Here is an 18,674-nt window from a genome sequence, read left to right as displayed (position 1 = left end):
GGACATTATTAGTGAACAGATTCTAATAATCGTATTTCTTTTTCAATATTGGCATATTATTATTCCAACAACATGTGAAGACAAAGTTACTGGTGTTACAAGACGTTTGAAATAACAAGTCGAAATTCCTTTTATTTTATGATCGTGGTGCTCGAGCCAATTGTGCACTTCGACTAATTTCACGAGATACTTAGACCTCGATTAGTTCTACAGGGTACCTACTACCTTCCACTAGGAAGGTACAAGATAACTTTGTCCACCAAGACCTCATGGTTATCAAACCACTTCATTGACCACTAGGTTGCATCCTTGGATAACAAGTTGAAATCCTCCATATCATTTAAGTTTTAGCCATCATTCTTTCCCATAAAAAGGTAAAGATCGAGCTTTTATGCCTCCAATTTGATTGATACAGAGCAGTAACCAAACACGTTATATATTTCACTATGATTAATTAAGCCATGTAAAAGTTGGATATGGTTTTGAAGCTCACAAAGCAACGAAAAATACCCTTGAGAGTAAATGAAAAGGTACTGCTTTTAGCTACTAGAATCACCTGTAATTCAGCAATTGAACTTAGTTACATACATACGTCAAAACTAGCATACTTATTTCATATTTGAGCCCTGCTGTCTAATTAGAAATATAAAAGAGGAAAAACAACATTTTTGGAGACTAAAAAGGAATGGTTAAAGGTTACATTTTTAGTTCCTTCCAGTGAACTGTTTGCTAAAGCAAACTATGCAGCTACAAGAAACGATCTTATGACTGTACAATGAGTTAATGAAACATAATTTACACCATCGCCCACCCAAGCTGATAAAAAATAACAGAACTGAATGTACCTCTTTAACTTACAAAATTGTGCAACTAACACGGTATGCCAAGCATAAAGATGCTCAGATTTTATCAGATAATGACTCTGATTGAAACCTGACTCTCACTGTACTCTTGTGTATCTTCTAGCTCCACATGATTAAGCGGTACAATGTTGTTTTTTCCGGAAAAAGAAGAAGGCATCTTCACAAGTACTTCTCTCATCATGGGAAGAATCTTTTGAGGCCACCAGATAGGGGAACGTCGAAAGAAGTCCTACAAATCGCCTTTTCAACGAATTACCTAGGTATGGCATAATAGCTATTTCTGGCAAATCTTGATAGTATGGTCTTTTTGCACCATTAGGACCAGCTGCTGGGACAAGACCATCTTCCGACACATGTCCACTTGGGAGGTCTCCTCCATCTGCATCAGTTTCCTGTTCCAGAAAGATTGTGTGAGAAACAAGAACACTTCATAATCTATTAAGACAAGCTAACATGAATAGAAAAGTTAATATCTTACATTGTTCTCTGTCACGTAATTTGATAGACCCCATTGGTTCAACAATTTACACAATCTCTCGGGATCATCCGGTGATTCCCGACGAATAATTTCTTTCCCCATGTCCTGAATAAGTGGAGGCATCATCACCTTATTTTCGTCATTAATGCTGATGAGGGATCTGTCAATGAGGTTTTGAATTCCAACTGTTGGGTGCAGATCACAGTTCTCTAATATTTTGATAACATCATCCTTGTCCTTCCCAACAAAAGACGAAGCAATAAGGAGGAACAGCCTCTGGTCATGATCATCTAGAGACTTGTATCTTATCTCAAGATTCTTTTGAACTTTGCTATGAGGGATTGCTTCCAATTTCTGCAATTTACTTCTCCATATATCCATACCTCTCCCTGAAAGAAAATCACCCAAATCATAAAGGGATAATGGAAGCCCACCGCAATGCTGTATTGCCTCTGTTGAAAGCACCTTGAACTCTTCTAAAGGGTGGCCTTGTGTAAAAGCATACCAGCTAAAGAGCTTTAGGGACTCATCGTCTCCAAGTTCCTTAATCTTGAATAAAATGTGCCTCTCATGGGCCTTCAACAATTTCTCACACCTTGTCGTTATGAGAATTTTACTCCCTGGATAAAACCAATCCCTTGTCCCAATAAGTGAATCCAAGACATCCAGCTGATCCACATCATCAAATACAATAAAAACCTTTTTGTTGCCAATAGCATCTTTCATTTTGACAATTCCTTCATCAGCATTGTATATTTTTTCGATTCTGCCTTTCAAAATACTTTCAAAAATTTGTTTTTGCAAATAAACCTGACCATTTGGATGTTTATCTGAGATTTCTCTGACATTTGCAAGAAAGCAACTGCCATCAAATCTGTCATAGTTAGAGTTGTAAGCTACTTTAGCAACAGTAGACTTTCCTACGCCACCAAGTCCACAGATCACCCCAATGCCAACTTCACTGGATTCATCCCGTAACCATGAATTAACCTCCTTCACACGAGACTCTAATCCAACTGTGTATGAAGGTACGCGAAGTACTGTGCGATTCAATCTTTTGAGTATCTCCTTGGTGATCTTTTCGATGAATTTTGCCTCGTGCCTGAGTAACGTGCAAATGTAAGAGATGAAACAAGATGAAAATTTAATAAATTGCAACTAGCTAAGTAGTGGAGAACAAATTTAATAAATTGCAACTACCTACTACCTTCCATTTACCAATTTTTGTTCGATTTTGTTAAAACTTCTTTGAAATTAAACAAGTGGGGTCTCGTTTTGTTGTGAAAAAACATTTTCTTTATTGGTTTAAAAACAAAATTAAACTCCCATATTAAAGAAATTGTGTTTTTAAAACACGAGCTCTAACAGGTTTCACACCTTAAAGTGACATTTGTATGTTTTCCGATCTTGGAGACAATCAGGTGCCAAAAGCTCCATCGACAAAGCTTTTGAAGTCGTGTTATTCCTCTTATATACTTGCAAAAATATGTAGGACAAGAATTGCTTACATATATTCTTTTTAACCAACTTTTTTTTAGTTGTTTGAAAGTGCCGTCGGCACAACTGGATAGACTCCGAGCCAAATAGATCTTGTTCATTTATCTCTTCTGATCGTTTTTTTTCCCTTCAACGTGATCTTTTTGTTCTAAATAATTGATACATTATATAACAAATAATGCTTGGTCGATTTAGTTAACCAATCATATAAAAGACTGTGAAATGATTTGGAACTTAACGATATATAGAAACCCAAAACAATTCCTCCAAAGGGATTAAAAAAATAACTACTTCCTGCAAAATATTTTTTTAAAACCCAAAACAATAATGAAGTGAAAAAAGAGCCCAACCAATTGCTCCAAACAAACAAAAAGCAACCCGTACTAGAAGACATTACTGAATGAAAGAATGCACCTCAGAATTATATAATAGCAGAGTGGCAATAACTACACGAACCAAGTACTAGCTATCAGGCAAATCTGGTTATGTTATGGATGATTAGGAGGATGACCAGCTGATACATTAGCAAATAGCAATGAAAACAAGAACATTGCTCGGAAAAAATGACCTACTTGATCAAACAAATAGACAAAAATTTACATAAGCCTAAACTGCCTTTGACCCCCGCTTAGTTGCTCAAAACATTACAAATCTTTCAAATCTCCTAAACTCACAAAAACATAAGACAACTCTGGGGGAATAATGATATCATACTCGATGGAGTCAAATGCTGGTGGTTTCCATCACTCTGCTACCTACTAAAGCTAGTATGTCACTCAACTGCATAAACTTACACAGAAAGAGACGCGCCGTTATCGGCCATGGTCAGATTTAGTATCATATTAGCTGCCTTGGGAGCCCTGCCAAGGTAGAAGGATTCTGAAAATTAGCAAACTTGTAGAGGAGTATGAAACTCATCTTGAAGCAAATGCAATAACTTCAAACTTAAAAGCCAAATTGCAGTATTCCAAGACAAGCCCCATGTACCAATTGGATAAAGCTGTCAAACTTGCCTTTAAACAGCCAAAGCAATCATATATGAGTAATTCTTAGTTCTTCACGAGTTTGAGGAGAGGAAGGTGAAAGTGGAAGGTATTAAGTACCATGACTCAGGTGTCTGGTAGAGGGATGCTGAATTGCCAAAGCACGACTGAAGCATGTCCGTGTAGATGACACCAGGATTAAGTGCAACAGCTGCCATTCCAGGGGGCAACTCCTTCGCAACTGACCCTGTCAAACCCTCTATTGCCCATTTTGAAGCACAATAAGGTGCCACCTGTGAAGATTTAATCACGTCTCAACAATTTTAGTCAGACTCGGAACCCCTGGAAGTGATATAAGCTAGTAATGGAAATAAAATTAAATAGGCTTTTTCATCATCCATTTGCAATATTATTCTGGTAATGCTTCACATACATTTTCTTCCTCGTTAACTTCCAAATTTTGAAGTGCCAGTTTAAAAGTTCACATTTGAGACCTAAAAATGAATGCAACTTAGGTTCTTAAATGCTTAAAGGATCATTTTGAGTTCCATGGTCATTACAAGTCATCTAGTGCAAATGTACTCAAATGTCACCCAGATTAACCTAGCAAAATTAAGTTAATCAACCCTTTAATGTTTCCCTCAGTTATGAGGAAAAGATCCAAGATATTTATGATGTGGAACTTTCTAGCGACATAAAATATGAGATCCAATGAACATCTAGCATACAAGAACATCATTTTTGCAAATCATCAGCAATCTGATTAACAGACTAGAGTAGAACTATGGGAACCTTACGGATAAAGTTCAGGTGATTTCAGTAGAAACTGAGTTTTACCTGTGCCGCGCCAGATCTTCCCCATCCAGAAGACATATTTATAATCACTCCTTGCTTCTTCTCCAGCATTAGGGGAATAAAGTGACGCAGAACATTTGCAGTTCCTTTTAGATTAGTATCAATGACAGAATCAAACTCTTCAGCTGGCACTTCCCAAAGCTTGTTGTTCCTATTAATAGTTCCCGCACTGTTCACTGGACGAGGTTCATATTTTAGGTTAATTTGTCTGAATGTGAGATTAAAAAAAGAGACCAGTACAACCTGTAGAGTGCCAATTTAAAGCCATAAAAAGTGTAACCTGCCAATTCAGCAAACTTCATTCCGGTTGGGTAAGTGACATAATCATTTAAGGGTTAAATTAGATTCATCTATCACTGTGAAGAACTGACAGGAAACTGAGAAATAACATCCTTAAATAGGATCAACTTTCTCCAATTTTTAGTCGGTCCATCGCACAGTGCATTCACGTACAATATATTCTTCTTTTAAATTAAAAGACTCAAAATTTCAGAAAAAACTCGTCTGAAGTATCAAATCGTAAAAAGATCAATTCAATGCTGTTGATAGAGTGGAAGGAATAGGATTGCACTTTAATATTTGTAATGGGAGCAAATATGTTAAGATCACTATGTCCTTTATAAAATAAAATAACTGTACTGCAACAGCAAGGTTGTAAATCAAGTACCAATGATATCAGGAACGCCCTTTTTCTCCATAACAGCACGTGCAAACTCTTCAACGCTGCTATTTAGACTCTGAAATGCCAAGAAAAAAACACAAACTATGAGCCCGTTTGGATTGGCTTATAAGTTGGTCAAACCAGCTTATAAGCCATTTTTAACTTATTTGAGTGTTTGGCAAAAATAGAAAACAGCTTAAATTAAGTTAAAAAGTGCTTAAAATAAGCCAAAACCAAGAAGTTGCTCAACCCCAACTTATTTTTTTTTGGCTTAAAAGCCATTTTGGTTTGACCAAAACTTTACCCTTTTATCCCTTATATTTTCTGTTAATTCCAATACTACCCTTACTTCTAAAAACCCTTTAAACACTTTAATCCAAACACGTAACTGCTTATTTATAAAATAACTTTCAGCACTTAAAAATACTTTAAGCACTTATGCTTAAAAGCCACTTTTTTTCAGCTAATCAAAACGGGCTCTATGTCGATAGATGCATGGAGAATGATAAGTTATTTTGTCAAACAAATTAATGAAATTGTATAATTATACAAATGAACACACACATTGATTCATTATTGCAGTCAACTAATATGTTTATTCACCACAATAACATTCAACTAAGACAAATACCTGAGCTTTAGATGAGAGCAACATGGAGAGCAAGTACTCAGAAATATAAAGAGGAGTATTGATTGAGGAGGTGCAAAAAAAACTCTGCTCAACTTCAAACATGTACTCCATCTCTCCTTAACCAACAAGGGATTTTACTATTGGTAGTAGTATCTTTTCTTTCTCCACTCATCAGGCATCCAACCACTTCTTAATACAACATTGAATAGCTTGACAAGTCATCCTACGTCAACCTCTCCAAGACACTTCCAAAATTCATCTGGACCACAAGCTTTTCTAATCATATTTTCCATGGTATACTTTACCTCAACTGACCTAATTCTATGACTGTAGCTTAAAAAAAAAAAAAATGCCGTATCTTCATAATGTATTGGGTCATCAAAACCAACAACATTAAAAACAAATGCCAATCCATAGACAATGACCAACTTGAGTAATCCCGGTAACTGAATAATTTAACCAATTTCCTCAGTAAACTAAACTGGAAACCCAAAAAAAAAAAAAAAAAAAAAAACCTTTAAGGTATAATCCCTCTGCCCCTGATTACTTGTCTATGTTTGACTTGACATAGCCCTTAAGAAGCAATAAATAAAATGATAATCCTAGTTATCACCCCTAATTATTATATGTTGGGAAATGAATTGGAAATAATATATTACAGATAGCAGTTTCATAAAAAAAAATGGAAATAATATAATAGGTATAAGATGGTATTATCTCTTGGTTTTCTTAATTGGACAAGTAATCTATTTTTAGTGTAGTGGACAAGTATAAATGGACGAAGGGAGTAGATTTGACATGCAACTCTGATGGAAGATTCCGGATGCAAATACAGTTCACACATAACGAGGGGCGAATTTATAGACTAAAGGGCGGCGCGAAGTAAAAATGTGAAAGGGATTATTACCACATCGACATTCAATAGGAGGTGTTTGTTTTCTGAAGGAGGAGCGGTGGCGGATGTGAGCTCGGGTTGAAGGGCATTGAGCTTGTCCTGAGAACGAGCGCAGCCGATGATGAAGTGCCCTCTCTTTGCCAATTCTAGGGCTAGGGCTTTGCCTAACCCTCGGCTCACGCCGGTGATTAACACCGTCCGTTTCGCTCCTCCTCCGGCTAATCGCATACTGGGGTTTCCTGCCATCGTTGGCATTGGCGGTAGTGTCATGTCTGAGAAAAGGACAAAAATGGTCCATACGTTCAAAATAGTCCCTTAACTATGCACTTAACAGTTTTAGTCTTTAAGTTTGTTACAAGTTAACAAAAATGGTCCCTTAACTATGAGAGTAGGTTCAAAATAATCCCTTAACTATGAACTTAACGGTTTTGGTCCTTTAAGTTTGTCATAAGTTGACAAAATGGTCCCTTAACTATGAGGGTTGGTTAAAAATAGTCCCTTAAGTATGCTTAACGGTTTGATAATGTCAGAAAATGATGTCTCGAAACACAAAGACCGACGGACTCTATCGATTAAAACTGGGGGACTCCATTGACTAAATAAAATACACTAGACTTTAGAAATAAATTAGAAATAGCAGAAACAAAAAAAGTTGTCACTACAAAAAACAAGCGAAAAAAACGATGGACGGAAACCGATGGATAAAATCGAGGGACACTATTTTTTTTTTAATTTTTTTTTATTATTTTTTACGAAAACCAACGGAAGTCCATCGGTTATTTTTGAGGAAAAATGCGCGGAAACTATTTTAAAAAAAAAGAACCACTATACTGGAAGTATTTAGTTTTCAGTAAAAACGAATCTAGTGTATTTTACTTAGCGAATGGACTCCCTCGATTTTAATCGACAGAATCCGTCGGTCTTTGTGCTCCGAGACGCTATTTTTTGACATTATCAAGTCTGTAGGTTTTTCCTCAGTTTTTTCCTATAACCGACTAACGTCCGTCGGTTTTGTCCCGAGTTATTTGACCGATCTAGAGTTCTCACTAATTTTTCTCTTTTTTTCATAGTTCTCGTCAAATCTAACAAATAGAGTTCGATGAATATTTTATCGAGACTAAAACTGTCAACTTATGGCAAACTTAAAGGACCAAAACCGTTAAGTGCATAGTTAAGGGACTATTTTGAACCTACTCTCATAGTTAAGGGACCGTTTTTGTTAACTTGTAACAAACTTAAAGGACTAAAACCGTTAAATGCATAGTTAAGGGACTATTTTAAACCTACTATCATAGTTAAGGGACCATTTTTATCCTTTTCTCTGTCATGTCTTAACAAAAAATAAAGCAGAAGAAATACGGTTCTTTTCATTTCCCCGGCTTCATATTCTGAGCAGTATTTTAAAAATACAAAATAAAAAAAGCTTTTTCTAATTACATTGGGGTTTACAGCGGTGCATTCGCCAACCAACTGAGCTAAGATCAAAGTGAGCAGTTTTCTTTTTCCACACAGCTGAATTGCTACTTTACTCTTTTTTCAAAAAAAAAAAAAGTACTTTATTCCTAGCTTGTTTCGTCAATTTTTTGTCAAAAAATATTTATTTAAAAAGGTACACTTATTTAGAGAATGAAAAATATATTAATTTTATTGGTAAGTGAATTTTATTATTAACACATTTCGTATTTACAAAGCAGAAAAAAAACACGCTAACGTCTGGAAATAAGACCCCAAATCTGATCCTACTTCACCACTAAGGCGTGTTTGCTATTGAAAGGAAAATATTTTTCAGAAAAATATTTTTTAGGAAAATAAGCTTATGTCTGGTTTATTTTGTTGTCTTCCTTTCATATGCAGTTATCTTAAAAGTATTTGTATATAATCTAGATAAATACTATGACATGTGAAAGTAGAGGTAGGGGAGTGGGTGGTGGAGACCGGAGCTAACGGGGTGAAGATGAGGTGTGCTCGAGAATAAAAGAACACAATCAATGTGTAACTTGTTTTTCTAATTAATGAAGTCGTTTTCCTTATTTTTAATTAACTCATAGAGATTTTTCTTCCATAGAGATATTTGATCAATCAAACATGAAATAATTAGAAAATGTTTTCCTCCTTAAAACTCCACTAAAGCTACTGTATCTAGTTCATCAACTACAGTTGTGTTATGGATAGAAATGCAGCTCCTCAAGATTCTTTACAATCATGTTTTCCTTACATGTGACAAAATACGTTTATTAGTTTAATTGTTATAGTCTTACCTTAGCTCAGAATGATTTCACGCTGTATCTGAAGACCAATACAAATAGAGTTCTTCTCTATGTTAACAACAATAGCACATATATAACATTTCTTCTGCGGGAAAGCAATAAGTCATTTGCAAATCCCAACTAAATAATACTTAGTGGTAATATGCATTTTGGAACACTTCAGGTGGTATGGAAACGTGGTTGTTGCTTGAGAGTCTAGAGATGAAAAATATTTGGCCTAGCTTTTAGTGAAAAGAATAAGTAATTTTAAATAATAACAAAAATAAATTTTCAACTTTTGTGAAAACTGAAAAAGCAGATTTCCTCTAAAATAAGTTTTTGTTAAATACGGAGGGAATACTTTTTTTTTAACACTCTTTTAACAATAAAGCACAAAAATGCATAAAATAATTAAAAATTAAAAGTTTTTTTTTTCTTCCTATTTTAGGAGGATTTATAGTGTTTTCACACTTTCATACTTCGCTCCAGTGTGATTCGAACCCAGAATGTACCGGTCGCGCGGGCGGTTAAACACTGAGCCATCCTCCCGTATCATGATCAAAAGTCCGATTTCATTTTTGATAGAAACCAGCATACTAACACGGCCTCTATTGAAACCCTAGACATCGACGATGACGGAACCGATATCAGTGGAAGAAGACGACAAGGAAGCACCGGAACTTCAAACAATTTATCAGATATGCAACAATCGTAAGGAGAAAAGGAAGTTAACGAAGAAGGAGAAGAGGAAGCAGAAGCGTAAGGAACTCGCTGAGAAGGCGCGTGAGGAAGAAGAGGCTAAGCTAAATGATCCCGATGAGCTTCGACGGATACAGCTTGAAGAGGAGAGAGAGAAGGAGAGATTAGAGAGAGAAAGGAGAGAATTTGAGGAGAGAGAAAGGCTCTTTCTCGAAGCACTTGCTCGAAACAAAGAAGAAGAAGAAGAAGAACGAAGGAGAGTGGAATCTGAGGAAGAAAAAGCGAAACAAAGTCAGGTATACACACTTCACGCCAAACAAAGTTTCACATTATCTTTAATATATGCAGATGCAATCGAACAGGTCTTTTTAGCTGTCAACTTTGAGTTATGTAGATTGTGTATGGCTGTTTATCAACGTGGTTAGATTAAATTAGGCGAAAGTGCCAAACAATTCCTTACTACTTGTAGTAGGAGCCGTGATTTTCACTAAAGGGGTTCAAAATAAGAAGAGTAAAAAATATGCATAAAAAATAATTTTAATCATGTATAAACAGTGTAATTTTCCGCTGACGGGGGTTTGGATGAACCGCTAAGCCCTACTTGGCTCCGCTCCTGCCTACAGGTTGTTGCCCTTCGATTTCTGTTACTATATGCTCTTCTTGCACTTTGATTAGTTTATTATTTTGTAGTAGTTACTGTTCAAAATGTTATGTCATGCTTTTCTTAGTATTTTGCCATGACTTCTTCATTTCCGCTACTTCCTTTGCCAAATTGCATTGAATTGTTTTTCCTCGAGCCGAGGGTCTATCGGAAACAGCTTTTCTACCTCCTAGGTAGGAGTAAGGTCTGCGTACACTCTATCCTCCCCAGACCCCACTCATGGGACTAGGGTATGCTGTTGTTAATATTGGGAACTAAGGTTATTGGATGTTTGTTAAATGGACTTTTGTGACGAGAAACAAAATTGAGGAAGTAATGAAAGTAATCAGAAGTTTGCCAGCATTTTTTGGTTATAAGAGGAAATATGAAGTGACTAACTTTCCCAATCCTTGTACCACCGTCAGTTCTAAGCAAGCATAGAGAATTTTGCATTTTCGGGACTCGGTTGAACTTTGTAGTAGTAGGTTACATTTTGGTGGATGCTTTCTAGAGATGCAAAAGTATGTTGTGGTTTAACAATGAGTGCGATGCAGAGAGAATGCACATAGGGGTTGGTCATTGGAGAGAAATTGTAAACACAAACTATTTTAATTTAGTGTCAAAATTCAAATACGTTTACATAAACCAAGTGGAAAATATAGCATATCATGTGCTTCTTTCACTGCATAAATTAGTTTGTGTTTTCAAGATTATTGACCTCAGCGAACAGCTTACTATTGTGTGCAAAGTTAGTTCTATTGCCACATCTAGTATAGCAAGTGTTAGTAAAATATGTGTGCATGAATTTCTTTTGTTTGACATGCATAGAGATTCAGGTATGGGTCCTTTGATCCAAATAATCTATGTTACCATGTTTAATTGCAATCATTCTTCTTTTTAATCAAGTAAGGAATAGTTTCATTAAAAATGGGAAAAATCTCATATACAAGAGGTATACCAATAATTAGAGACCTACAAAAAGACACGGTTCTCTACAAAAACATCAAATCTTCCATTGTTTCTTAAAACTTTTGAATAATTTAGCAGCATATGCAAATGTCCGTGACTCGTTCTCTGTCTCCCCCTCTCTCTCCTTTCCCTAGTAGACCTGCTGTGTCTGTCTTACTTCTTTTAAGTGCTATGATTTTCACGGTCCATTGATATACTTCATATAGTAAATGACTTTATCAAAAAAAAAAAAAAATGATATTCTTTATATACATGCATCTGAGCAGGTTGCTCTTGAGAATGAGAAAGATGGAGATGATGAGTGGGAATATGTAGAAGACGGGCCTCCTGAAATTATATGGCAAGGAAATGAGATTATTGTGAAGAGGAATAAAGTGAAAGTGAAAAAGAAGGATCCAGATCCTGTGATTGTGAAAGAGGTACTAATCTGTAATTCTCTATAATATGTTTATTTCCCAAATCCATCCTTTGTCCTCTTTCAGCAATCAACTGTCCTTTGCCTCATGCAGGATCCCAATAGGCCAACATCCAATCCACTGCCTCCACAATCTGAAGTCTTTGCTGACTTCAAGAATGCATCATCTCTTTCAGCACAACAGCTGTTGGAGAATGTTGCTGTACAGACTCCTAATTTTGGAACTGAGCAGGTAAATATCTATAAATCCTAATTATAATGCCCTCTGTCATAGATCTGCCTAAATAATGATGACATTTATTCCCATTTCCGTATGTGCTAAACTTCTAATATTCAAAATAATTACTCTCTTCTCTTCTCTCATTTTGTCTAGCATGACCATCTGCTTTCTTGGTTATCACATGGCAGGATAAAGCTCATTGCCCTTTCCACCTTAAAACCGGGGCTTGTCGATTTGGTTCACGCTGCAGTAGGGTTCACTTTTATCCCGATAAATCCTGCACACTGCTCATGAAGAACATGTACTGTGGACCTGGCTTTGCTTGGGAGCAGGATGAGGGGCTTGAGGTCTGTTAATGAAGTCTTCATGTGGCTCTAGTATCCTGATTTTAGTTTTTGCTAATTTTTAATAGTTTTCAGTTACTGCATTTCTTTGGAACTTCTATTCTGAAATTATTGGTCAGTTCTTCCTTAGGTTGCTTATGCTTCTCTTTACAAAAGCAAAAAAGTACAAGCCTGAATAGATAAATCTTTCAATTTTTGGGTAGGTCTACCTTTTTGCTTCTTTAGCTGCATCAGTACTGATCAATGTTGGTTGTCATTGCCAATGAGTAATGAAATATTATGTCAACCTGTGGCTGGAACATTAATCCTCTTTTTTCCTCTGTGGTCATTTTCTTCTTAATCGTATCCCCTTTTCTTTAAGTGTGGTCACTTCATTTGCAATCCAAGTGATGGGCGATGGATTATGTTTGAGTAGTAATATATTTTTATACTCAAAAAATAATTTATTTTTCTTCACAGTAGAAGCTTTTCGTTTTTCTTTAACTCCCTTAAAACAGAATATCTGCCCTGAAAATTCTGGAGGCACGTGTTTCTTGCGCCGATTCAGCTGGAGACTCTTAGCCAACTCTGTATCCTATTTTGCAAAGTGAGCTAAAGAATTCTGAATGTAACAGTTGTATGTTTGTGATTTCTATCTTTTTGCAATTTCTTCATGTTATTTACCCATCTGTTCTTGGTAATAGAGAAAAGGAAGACAAATAAGAAATTATTTTTGAATGGGATTTGTGCTGCCTTTCTTGCATAAAAGGTATTACTATTGCGTGTAATTGGTAACTTAAAGATTAGCAATGAAGCTGCGGGTTAGACCTTTTAGAGATGTGTCTGGGATTGACAAAGTTCTTTGGTACCTGGTGCAACCTATGTAGCTCTTTGGTACTCGTTGACGATTGACAAGATCCCTCTTTCCATAGTCAAGCCGATAGAGGAGCTAGATAATGTCTTAACAATCATCCAAAAATCTAATCATCAAGCTTCTGATTCTCTTGCTCATTTTACATATACCGTGACTAATTTGGCGGGAAATACATAGTTCACAATGACTTAAAGCGTAGGTTCTTTTCCAATAGCTTCAAGTAGATGGCAGTGGTTTTAGTGTCAGAATTTGTGTCAACGCCGTACCATTATCTAGCAGAGTATATTCCTATTTGCATAACTGACATAAAGTGACTTGTAGATCTCTGTTACAAGTTTGCCTCTATTTAATAAGCTTCACTATAATTATATTTTCTGCTGCAGGGCTAAAAAACAACTATTATTTTTAGCAAATTTGAAGGTTATTAATTTATCTCTGGAAAATAGTAGTTTGTCCAGTACTAAATGCTCAAATCCGGATTTTCGTTTATTGGATTTAATTCGTTATACCTTTGTAGTCTTTATGCATACATGAGTGTGCGTGCTGAATCTTTTCTCGGTAGCTCTCTGTAGTACAATCTGCAAAATCTTTGAGGTTTTCCAATTTTGGCTTATGTTAGAGCTTGTTGGTTATCTGTTAGCTATTTAGTCGCTTAAGTACTTGCTAGTTGTATTTGCACCTCCATTTGTCTTTCACATACCCTGCATATGTTTATGCAATCAATTGTTGTCCTCTGTTCTTCTCTTTCTACAGTATACAGATGAAGAAGTTGAATCTAGTTTTGAGGAATTCTATGAGGATGTTCACACAGAATTTTTGAAGTTTGGAGAAATTATAAATTTCAAGGTAGTGAAGTCTCTTTCTTTCTGTTGTTGAATTTACTGCTTATTATGTTCTCAATTTAGGATGTAAGTTCCAAATCAGTGACAGCAGGAATATTTCTTGGCAGTGAGCAGTGTCTTGTCTACTCTTTTAAAGCATGTTGCTCCTCTGTTAGTCGCAAATAGTAAGAACTCATGCATATAGTAGAATCACGGTTTCGCTACTCCTTCCTGAAAGAAGAATGATGTCAAAGGCTGAGTTGTTGCCTTGCGATTTCTAGCCTTTTCTCTTAGGTACATTTGGTTGTCAAGGAAACAAAAGGAGTGTTAGAAAGTTAATTGCGTTGCACTTTAGGTGAGTTTGTGAGCAGGAAAAACGTGGGAATTGTCATGACTTTTCCACAGGGAAAACTTTCCTCTAAAATAAGTCCTGGAAAAGTTGCAACAAAAATGATTCCTTAGTTTTCTTTTGCTTTGATCGAATATGGGAATCCCCAAATCTCCCCCCCCCCCCCCCCCCCCAACCACACACACTCCCCCCAAAAAAAGCCCCAACTATCTTGACATTCAGGAGAAGCTTTAAGAATCTAAAACATGTATCTGCAGATGTAAACCAAGGAGCTCTTCTGGAGAGCTGTGTCACATAACAATGAAAAGTTTTATTTGCAAAATAATGCTGTTAGCGAAGGAGCTTGCTTCTTATTCTCCTTTAATTGTGTAACCAACTAATATGTTTCCACATTTAGGTGTGTAGAAACAGCTCATCTCATTTGCGAGGGAATGTTTATGTACACTACAAAGATATAGATTCTGCGGTGCTTGCTTATCATTCTATAAATGGACGTTACTTCGCTGGCAAACAGGTATTTGACTAACATTCAAATTAATGGTTTGCAGTTCAAATGAGATGCATTTTGCTGTTTGTTATTCTAGTAACTTTCTTTTAAGAGAATTGATCGCGTGAAAGCACATGAAATTTCCCCTTTTGAATATATCATATTGTTTCTTTTTACCCTGGGAGAGCCGACATTGATAATACTGACACCCTAATGCATGCAAATACACACTTCTAGGGATCACAATAGCCTATATATGCGCTTTACTTGCTCTTGAACCACATGGCTAGAATTTAATGACAATTGTTTTTCTTCTTGGCATATCTGGTTCTTTATAGATCACATGCGAGTTTGTTAGTGTAACAAAATGGAAGGTTGCCATATGTGGGGAATTCATGAAGTCTAAGCTTAAGGTACAACTTGAATCTTGCTGCTCTTGCTTGAGTTCTGTGTTTATAACTTAGTTACTCTCTGTTTTTTTTTTTTTGGGGGGGGTCAGCAGTGCTTGTAGGGAGTAGATTAGTTAAAGAACATCTTTATTGTTTACCTGGTTCTGATATTAAGATCTTCTGTTCCTCCCTTTTTTTAACATGAATTACACACGTGTTGACAGTCATGCTCCCGTGGAACGGCATGCAACTTCATCCATTGTTTCCGCAATCCTGGTGGAGATTATGAATGGGCGGACTTGGACAAACCTCCACCAAGATACTGGCTTACGAAGATGGCTGCTTTGTTTGGGTATGCTGATGAGTCTGTCTATGATAGACGGCTTGAACGGAAAAACTCAGAACGGGTATTGAATTCCCACAAGATGCTGGCAGCTGATTCTGACAGGTCGGTTAGCTTTTGGTATCTTTCATGTGAACTTGATAATGTATCGATTATCAGATCATATCTTTGATACTTTCATCTTCATAAAAGAATATGCTGATATGCCCATCTCAAAAATGATACTTCAGTTATGGGGCTCTCTGATCTTAAGAGATCACATTGAGACATGCCTGTTGGATCTATAGTTGTGGCAATCAGGTGGTTGTGTTGAATGTGGTGGGTTAAGAACAGGTTAAAGAAAATTGGGTCAAACCTAACCCAAAATTGGGTTAGGTGATATGTAATTCTGCTCAGACCTGTTGGTTCCTCTTTCTTCCCTCAGTATCATCATGCTTTTTTGATTGTAGATGAAAGATGTATACCTGCATGTTTTAAGTTTCCAAAAGGTATGGGTGAATATGTGGATGCATAGCAATCTTGAGCATGAGATACTGTGACTTGTCGTTTGGATCCGGTATAGAGTAATTTGGTAGAATATTAGAATAGGTCTGTATGGTCTAATACTCCTTGCATGAATGAGTAGGATTCAACTAACAGTGGTGAAGGGCTTTAAAAAGACAAATAATAAAATGGCTTGGTCCAGACATGGTTTTACTATTCATATTGAATATCATTTCTATACCCTTTCTCTTGTCTTCTGTGCGTTCCCAAATGGCTGGCTCTCTCCTTTTGTTGGTGATGAAAATCTCTCCTTTTTCTTCCGTAATACAAGCATAGAGTGCAGAAAGCACGGTTAGCATTCAATCAACACCCTTTTTAAAACATTTTATGCTATAATATGTGGCTTTCTTGCACCAGAGAATATTGCTGACAAGAAGAGGCGTAGATTTGTTATTAGCATAATTTTTTGTTATTTATAATACGTTCAAGTAAAACTTCTGCTAAGTTTTCTGGAAATGACAGGCATCGCTCTATAATGTCCGATTCAAGGGAGAGAAGATCTCGCTCAAGGGAGAACAGAAGTTCAAGGATTCACGATGAGGATTATGATGTTCATAAGAGGACACATCAAGAGAGAGGTGACTGTACTGATAGAAAACGGCGCAAAATTCTTGATAAGAAACGACATGAGGAGCCAAGACAACATGAAGAGGAAACAAATCAACATGGTAAAAATAGATACCACAGTAGTGAGTCTGATTGGGATTTATCTGACAGAGAGAAAGAGGGAGTTAGGCGCCATCACAGCACAAGGAAAAGATCAAGAAACCACCATAATGAAAAAATGGGGCGTCAACATCGTAATGGTGACATCAAAAAAGTAGTTAGTGATTTCGACTCAGGTGATGATTTGCCAGAAAAGAGTAGATGTAGAGATGCAGGATCTGGAAACAGAGAGAGGGGCTTAAGATATAGGAAGGAAGATCATAGTACAGCTTCAAGTGGTGAGTGGTTGGATGAGAAACGAGACAGAAATTTGCATCACAAGAAAAGAAGAAGCAGGTCTAGGTGTCATAACAGTGTTACATCATCACCTGATCACTGGGATAAGAGAAGCGGGAGCCATGATAGTAATACTACTGGAGGTTGGACTGTTGCTATCACAGATAAAAGAAAGCCAAGTTCTGAAAAGAGTGTCGATTCAGGTATGGATTACCATTATCACCATAATGAAGACATTGGAAAAAGAGGCCGCTGGGAACCTGATGAAGGTGCTACTGGAACACACTCTAAAACTAGTAAGAACTCTGTAATTGATGATTCTGAAGATCACAATGTGGAATCTGAGTTGAAGGATGATGAGGGCTATAGTGGTAGTACAACAAGGTGGAGTAGCCGATCAATTAGCCAAAAAAGGACGGGGAACTGGGATAGGATGGACTCTGCAAAGAAGTCAAAAAGATCTAAAGAGAATGATAGGGGGCACTATGAAAAAGACAGGAGTTACGCTGGACACAAACAACTTAAGTTAAGCTTGTAAGACGGCACTGCATTATTATTTTCACGAGGTTCATACCTTATATAATCAGTTGAAATGCTGGAAAGAACTTGAGGGTAGCATATGAAGTTATATGCATCGACCATTGCTGAGTTTGGTCTTGATTGTAAATAATGGACTTTTACTTTGTCTGAATGAAAATCAGGTTAATCTCTGATACATTCCCAACTGCAGTGGGGACTTGGGAGTTGGGAATATGGCCATTTATTCCAATCAATGCTGAAGTACCTAGCGTTGGTTGCCTTACTTAAGGTGTCAGCTATTTCTGATTAGACAATAGCAACAGATTACTAACTCTTAACTTAACGGGGTCAAACTAATCCATCAGTACTATTTGAAACTTTGTACTACTCGTCTTTCTGAAAACTTTTCTATTTTGAGGACGAGCTAATTATGTCCAAAATTTAGTAAAATCAATCTTTGAGGAACACCTAAGGGTTATACAGTTGAGATGTTATACAGAGAAATGAATTTAAGTTCTGAATGCGCCTATCTCTTTTTGATACAAATACATGTGAAAGAAGATTTGACTTTCGCCGCTCAATTTTAGGATTACTCTACATAAATGGAAGGGTTTCTTTTCTCTTTTCTTTTTGGTTTCAAAAACTCTTTTGATAATAATAACAACAGCAACAGTAACAATAATAATAAGGGCAAAGGTGTAAATATACCCTTCAGCTTTGCGATTTAGAGTAAATATATCCTCGTTATAAAAGTGGTGTATATATACCCCTGCCGTTACAAAATGATGCAATATACTTTTTTTGATGAGGGAATTTAAAAAAAAAAATCATTTAGGTTATTTTTTATTAAAAGAAATGTCACTTGACTCTAAAAAAAGTCTACTCATTTTTTTTAGTAGACATACTTTTCTAAATCTACATAGTAATTTTTTTCTGGTGGGTCGGGTCTGGTTCGATTTAAAAAATTATCTCCGTGACTTTAAAAAAAATAAGTCTATTCATTTTTTTAAAACGAACTAGACCCAACCTACT

General features: G+C 36.4%; 3 protein-coding genes across 5 annotated transcripts; 1 reads left to right on the top strand and 2 right to left on the bottom strand.

Moving 5' to 3' along the window:
- Positions 1-593: 593 nt before the first annotated feature.
- On the bottom strand, positions 594-2,555 carry LOC132644587 (disease resistance protein Roq1-like). The gene is made up of 3 exons (XM_060361185.1): positions 2,542-2,555; positions 1,342-2,443; positions 594-1,255 (listed from the first exon to the last, which is right to left on the bottom strand). Exons 1-3 carry the CDS (start codon positions 2,553-2,555, stop codon positions 977-979), a joined length of 1,395 nt encoding a protein of 464 aa, XP_060217168.1. The 3' UTR covers positions 594-976.
- Positions 2,556-3,235: 680 nt separating this feature from the next.
- LOC132598607 (NADPH-dependent pterin aldehyde reductase) lies at positions 3,236-8,323 on the bottom strand. 2 transcript variants are annotated; one of them, XM_060311577.1, is made up of 6 exons: positions 8,196-8,323; positions 6,876-7,137; positions 5,344-5,413; positions 4,659-4,852; positions 3,942-4,114; positions 3,236-3,698 (listed from the first exon to the last, which is right to left on the bottom strand). In XM_060311577.1, exons 2-6 carry the CDS (start codon positions 7,131-7,133, stop codon positions 3,629-3,631), a joined length of 765 nt encoding a protein of 254 aa, XP_060167560.1. In that variant the 5' UTR covers positions 7,134-7,137; positions 8,196-8,323; the 3' UTR covers positions 3,236-3,628. The 2 variants fall into 2 exon arrangements, with proteins under 2 accessions (XP_060167560.1, XP_060167561.1); XM_060311578.1 differs by lacking the exons at positions 6,876-7,137; positions 8,196-8,323 and adding an exon at positions 5,969-6,859.
- Positions 8,324-9,555: 1,232 nt separating this feature from the next.
- LOC132598605 (zinc finger CCCH domain-containing protein 5) lies at positions 9,556-17,838 on the top strand. Of its 2 annotated transcripts, XM_060311575.1 has the most exons (9): positions 9,559-10,104; positions 11,684-11,836; positions 11,927-12,064; positions 12,241-12,399; positions 14,003-14,095; positions 14,817-14,933; positions 15,245-15,319; positions 15,520-15,743; positions 16,644-17,838. In XM_060311575.1, the coding sequence occupies exons 1-9, from the start codon at positions 9,742-9,744 to the stop codon at positions 17,659-17,661; spliced, it is 2,340 nt and encodes a 779-aa protein (XP_060167558.1). In that variant the 5' UTR covers positions 9,559-9,741; the 3' UTR covers positions 17,662-17,838. The 2 variants fall into 2 exon arrangements, with proteins under 2 accessions (XP_060167559.1, XP_060167558.1); XM_060311576.1 differs by lacking the exon at positions 15,245-15,319 and having other exon boundaries at positions 9,556-10,104.
- The last annotated feature ends 836 nt before the right edge of the window (positions 17,839-18,674 follow it).

The sequence above is a fragment of the Lycium barbarum genome, chromosome 6 (genome assembly GCF_019175385.1).
Source record: "Lycium barbarum isolate Lr01 chromosome 6, ASM1917538v2, whole genome shotgun sequence".
Classification (NCBI taxonomy): domain Eukaryota; kingdom Viridiplantae; phylum Streptophyta; class Magnoliopsida; order Solanales; family Solanaceae; genus Lycium; species Lycium barbarum.
The sequence above is the reverse complement of the archived record's forward strand: the minus strand, read 5'-3'. Positions and strand labels throughout refer to the sequence as shown.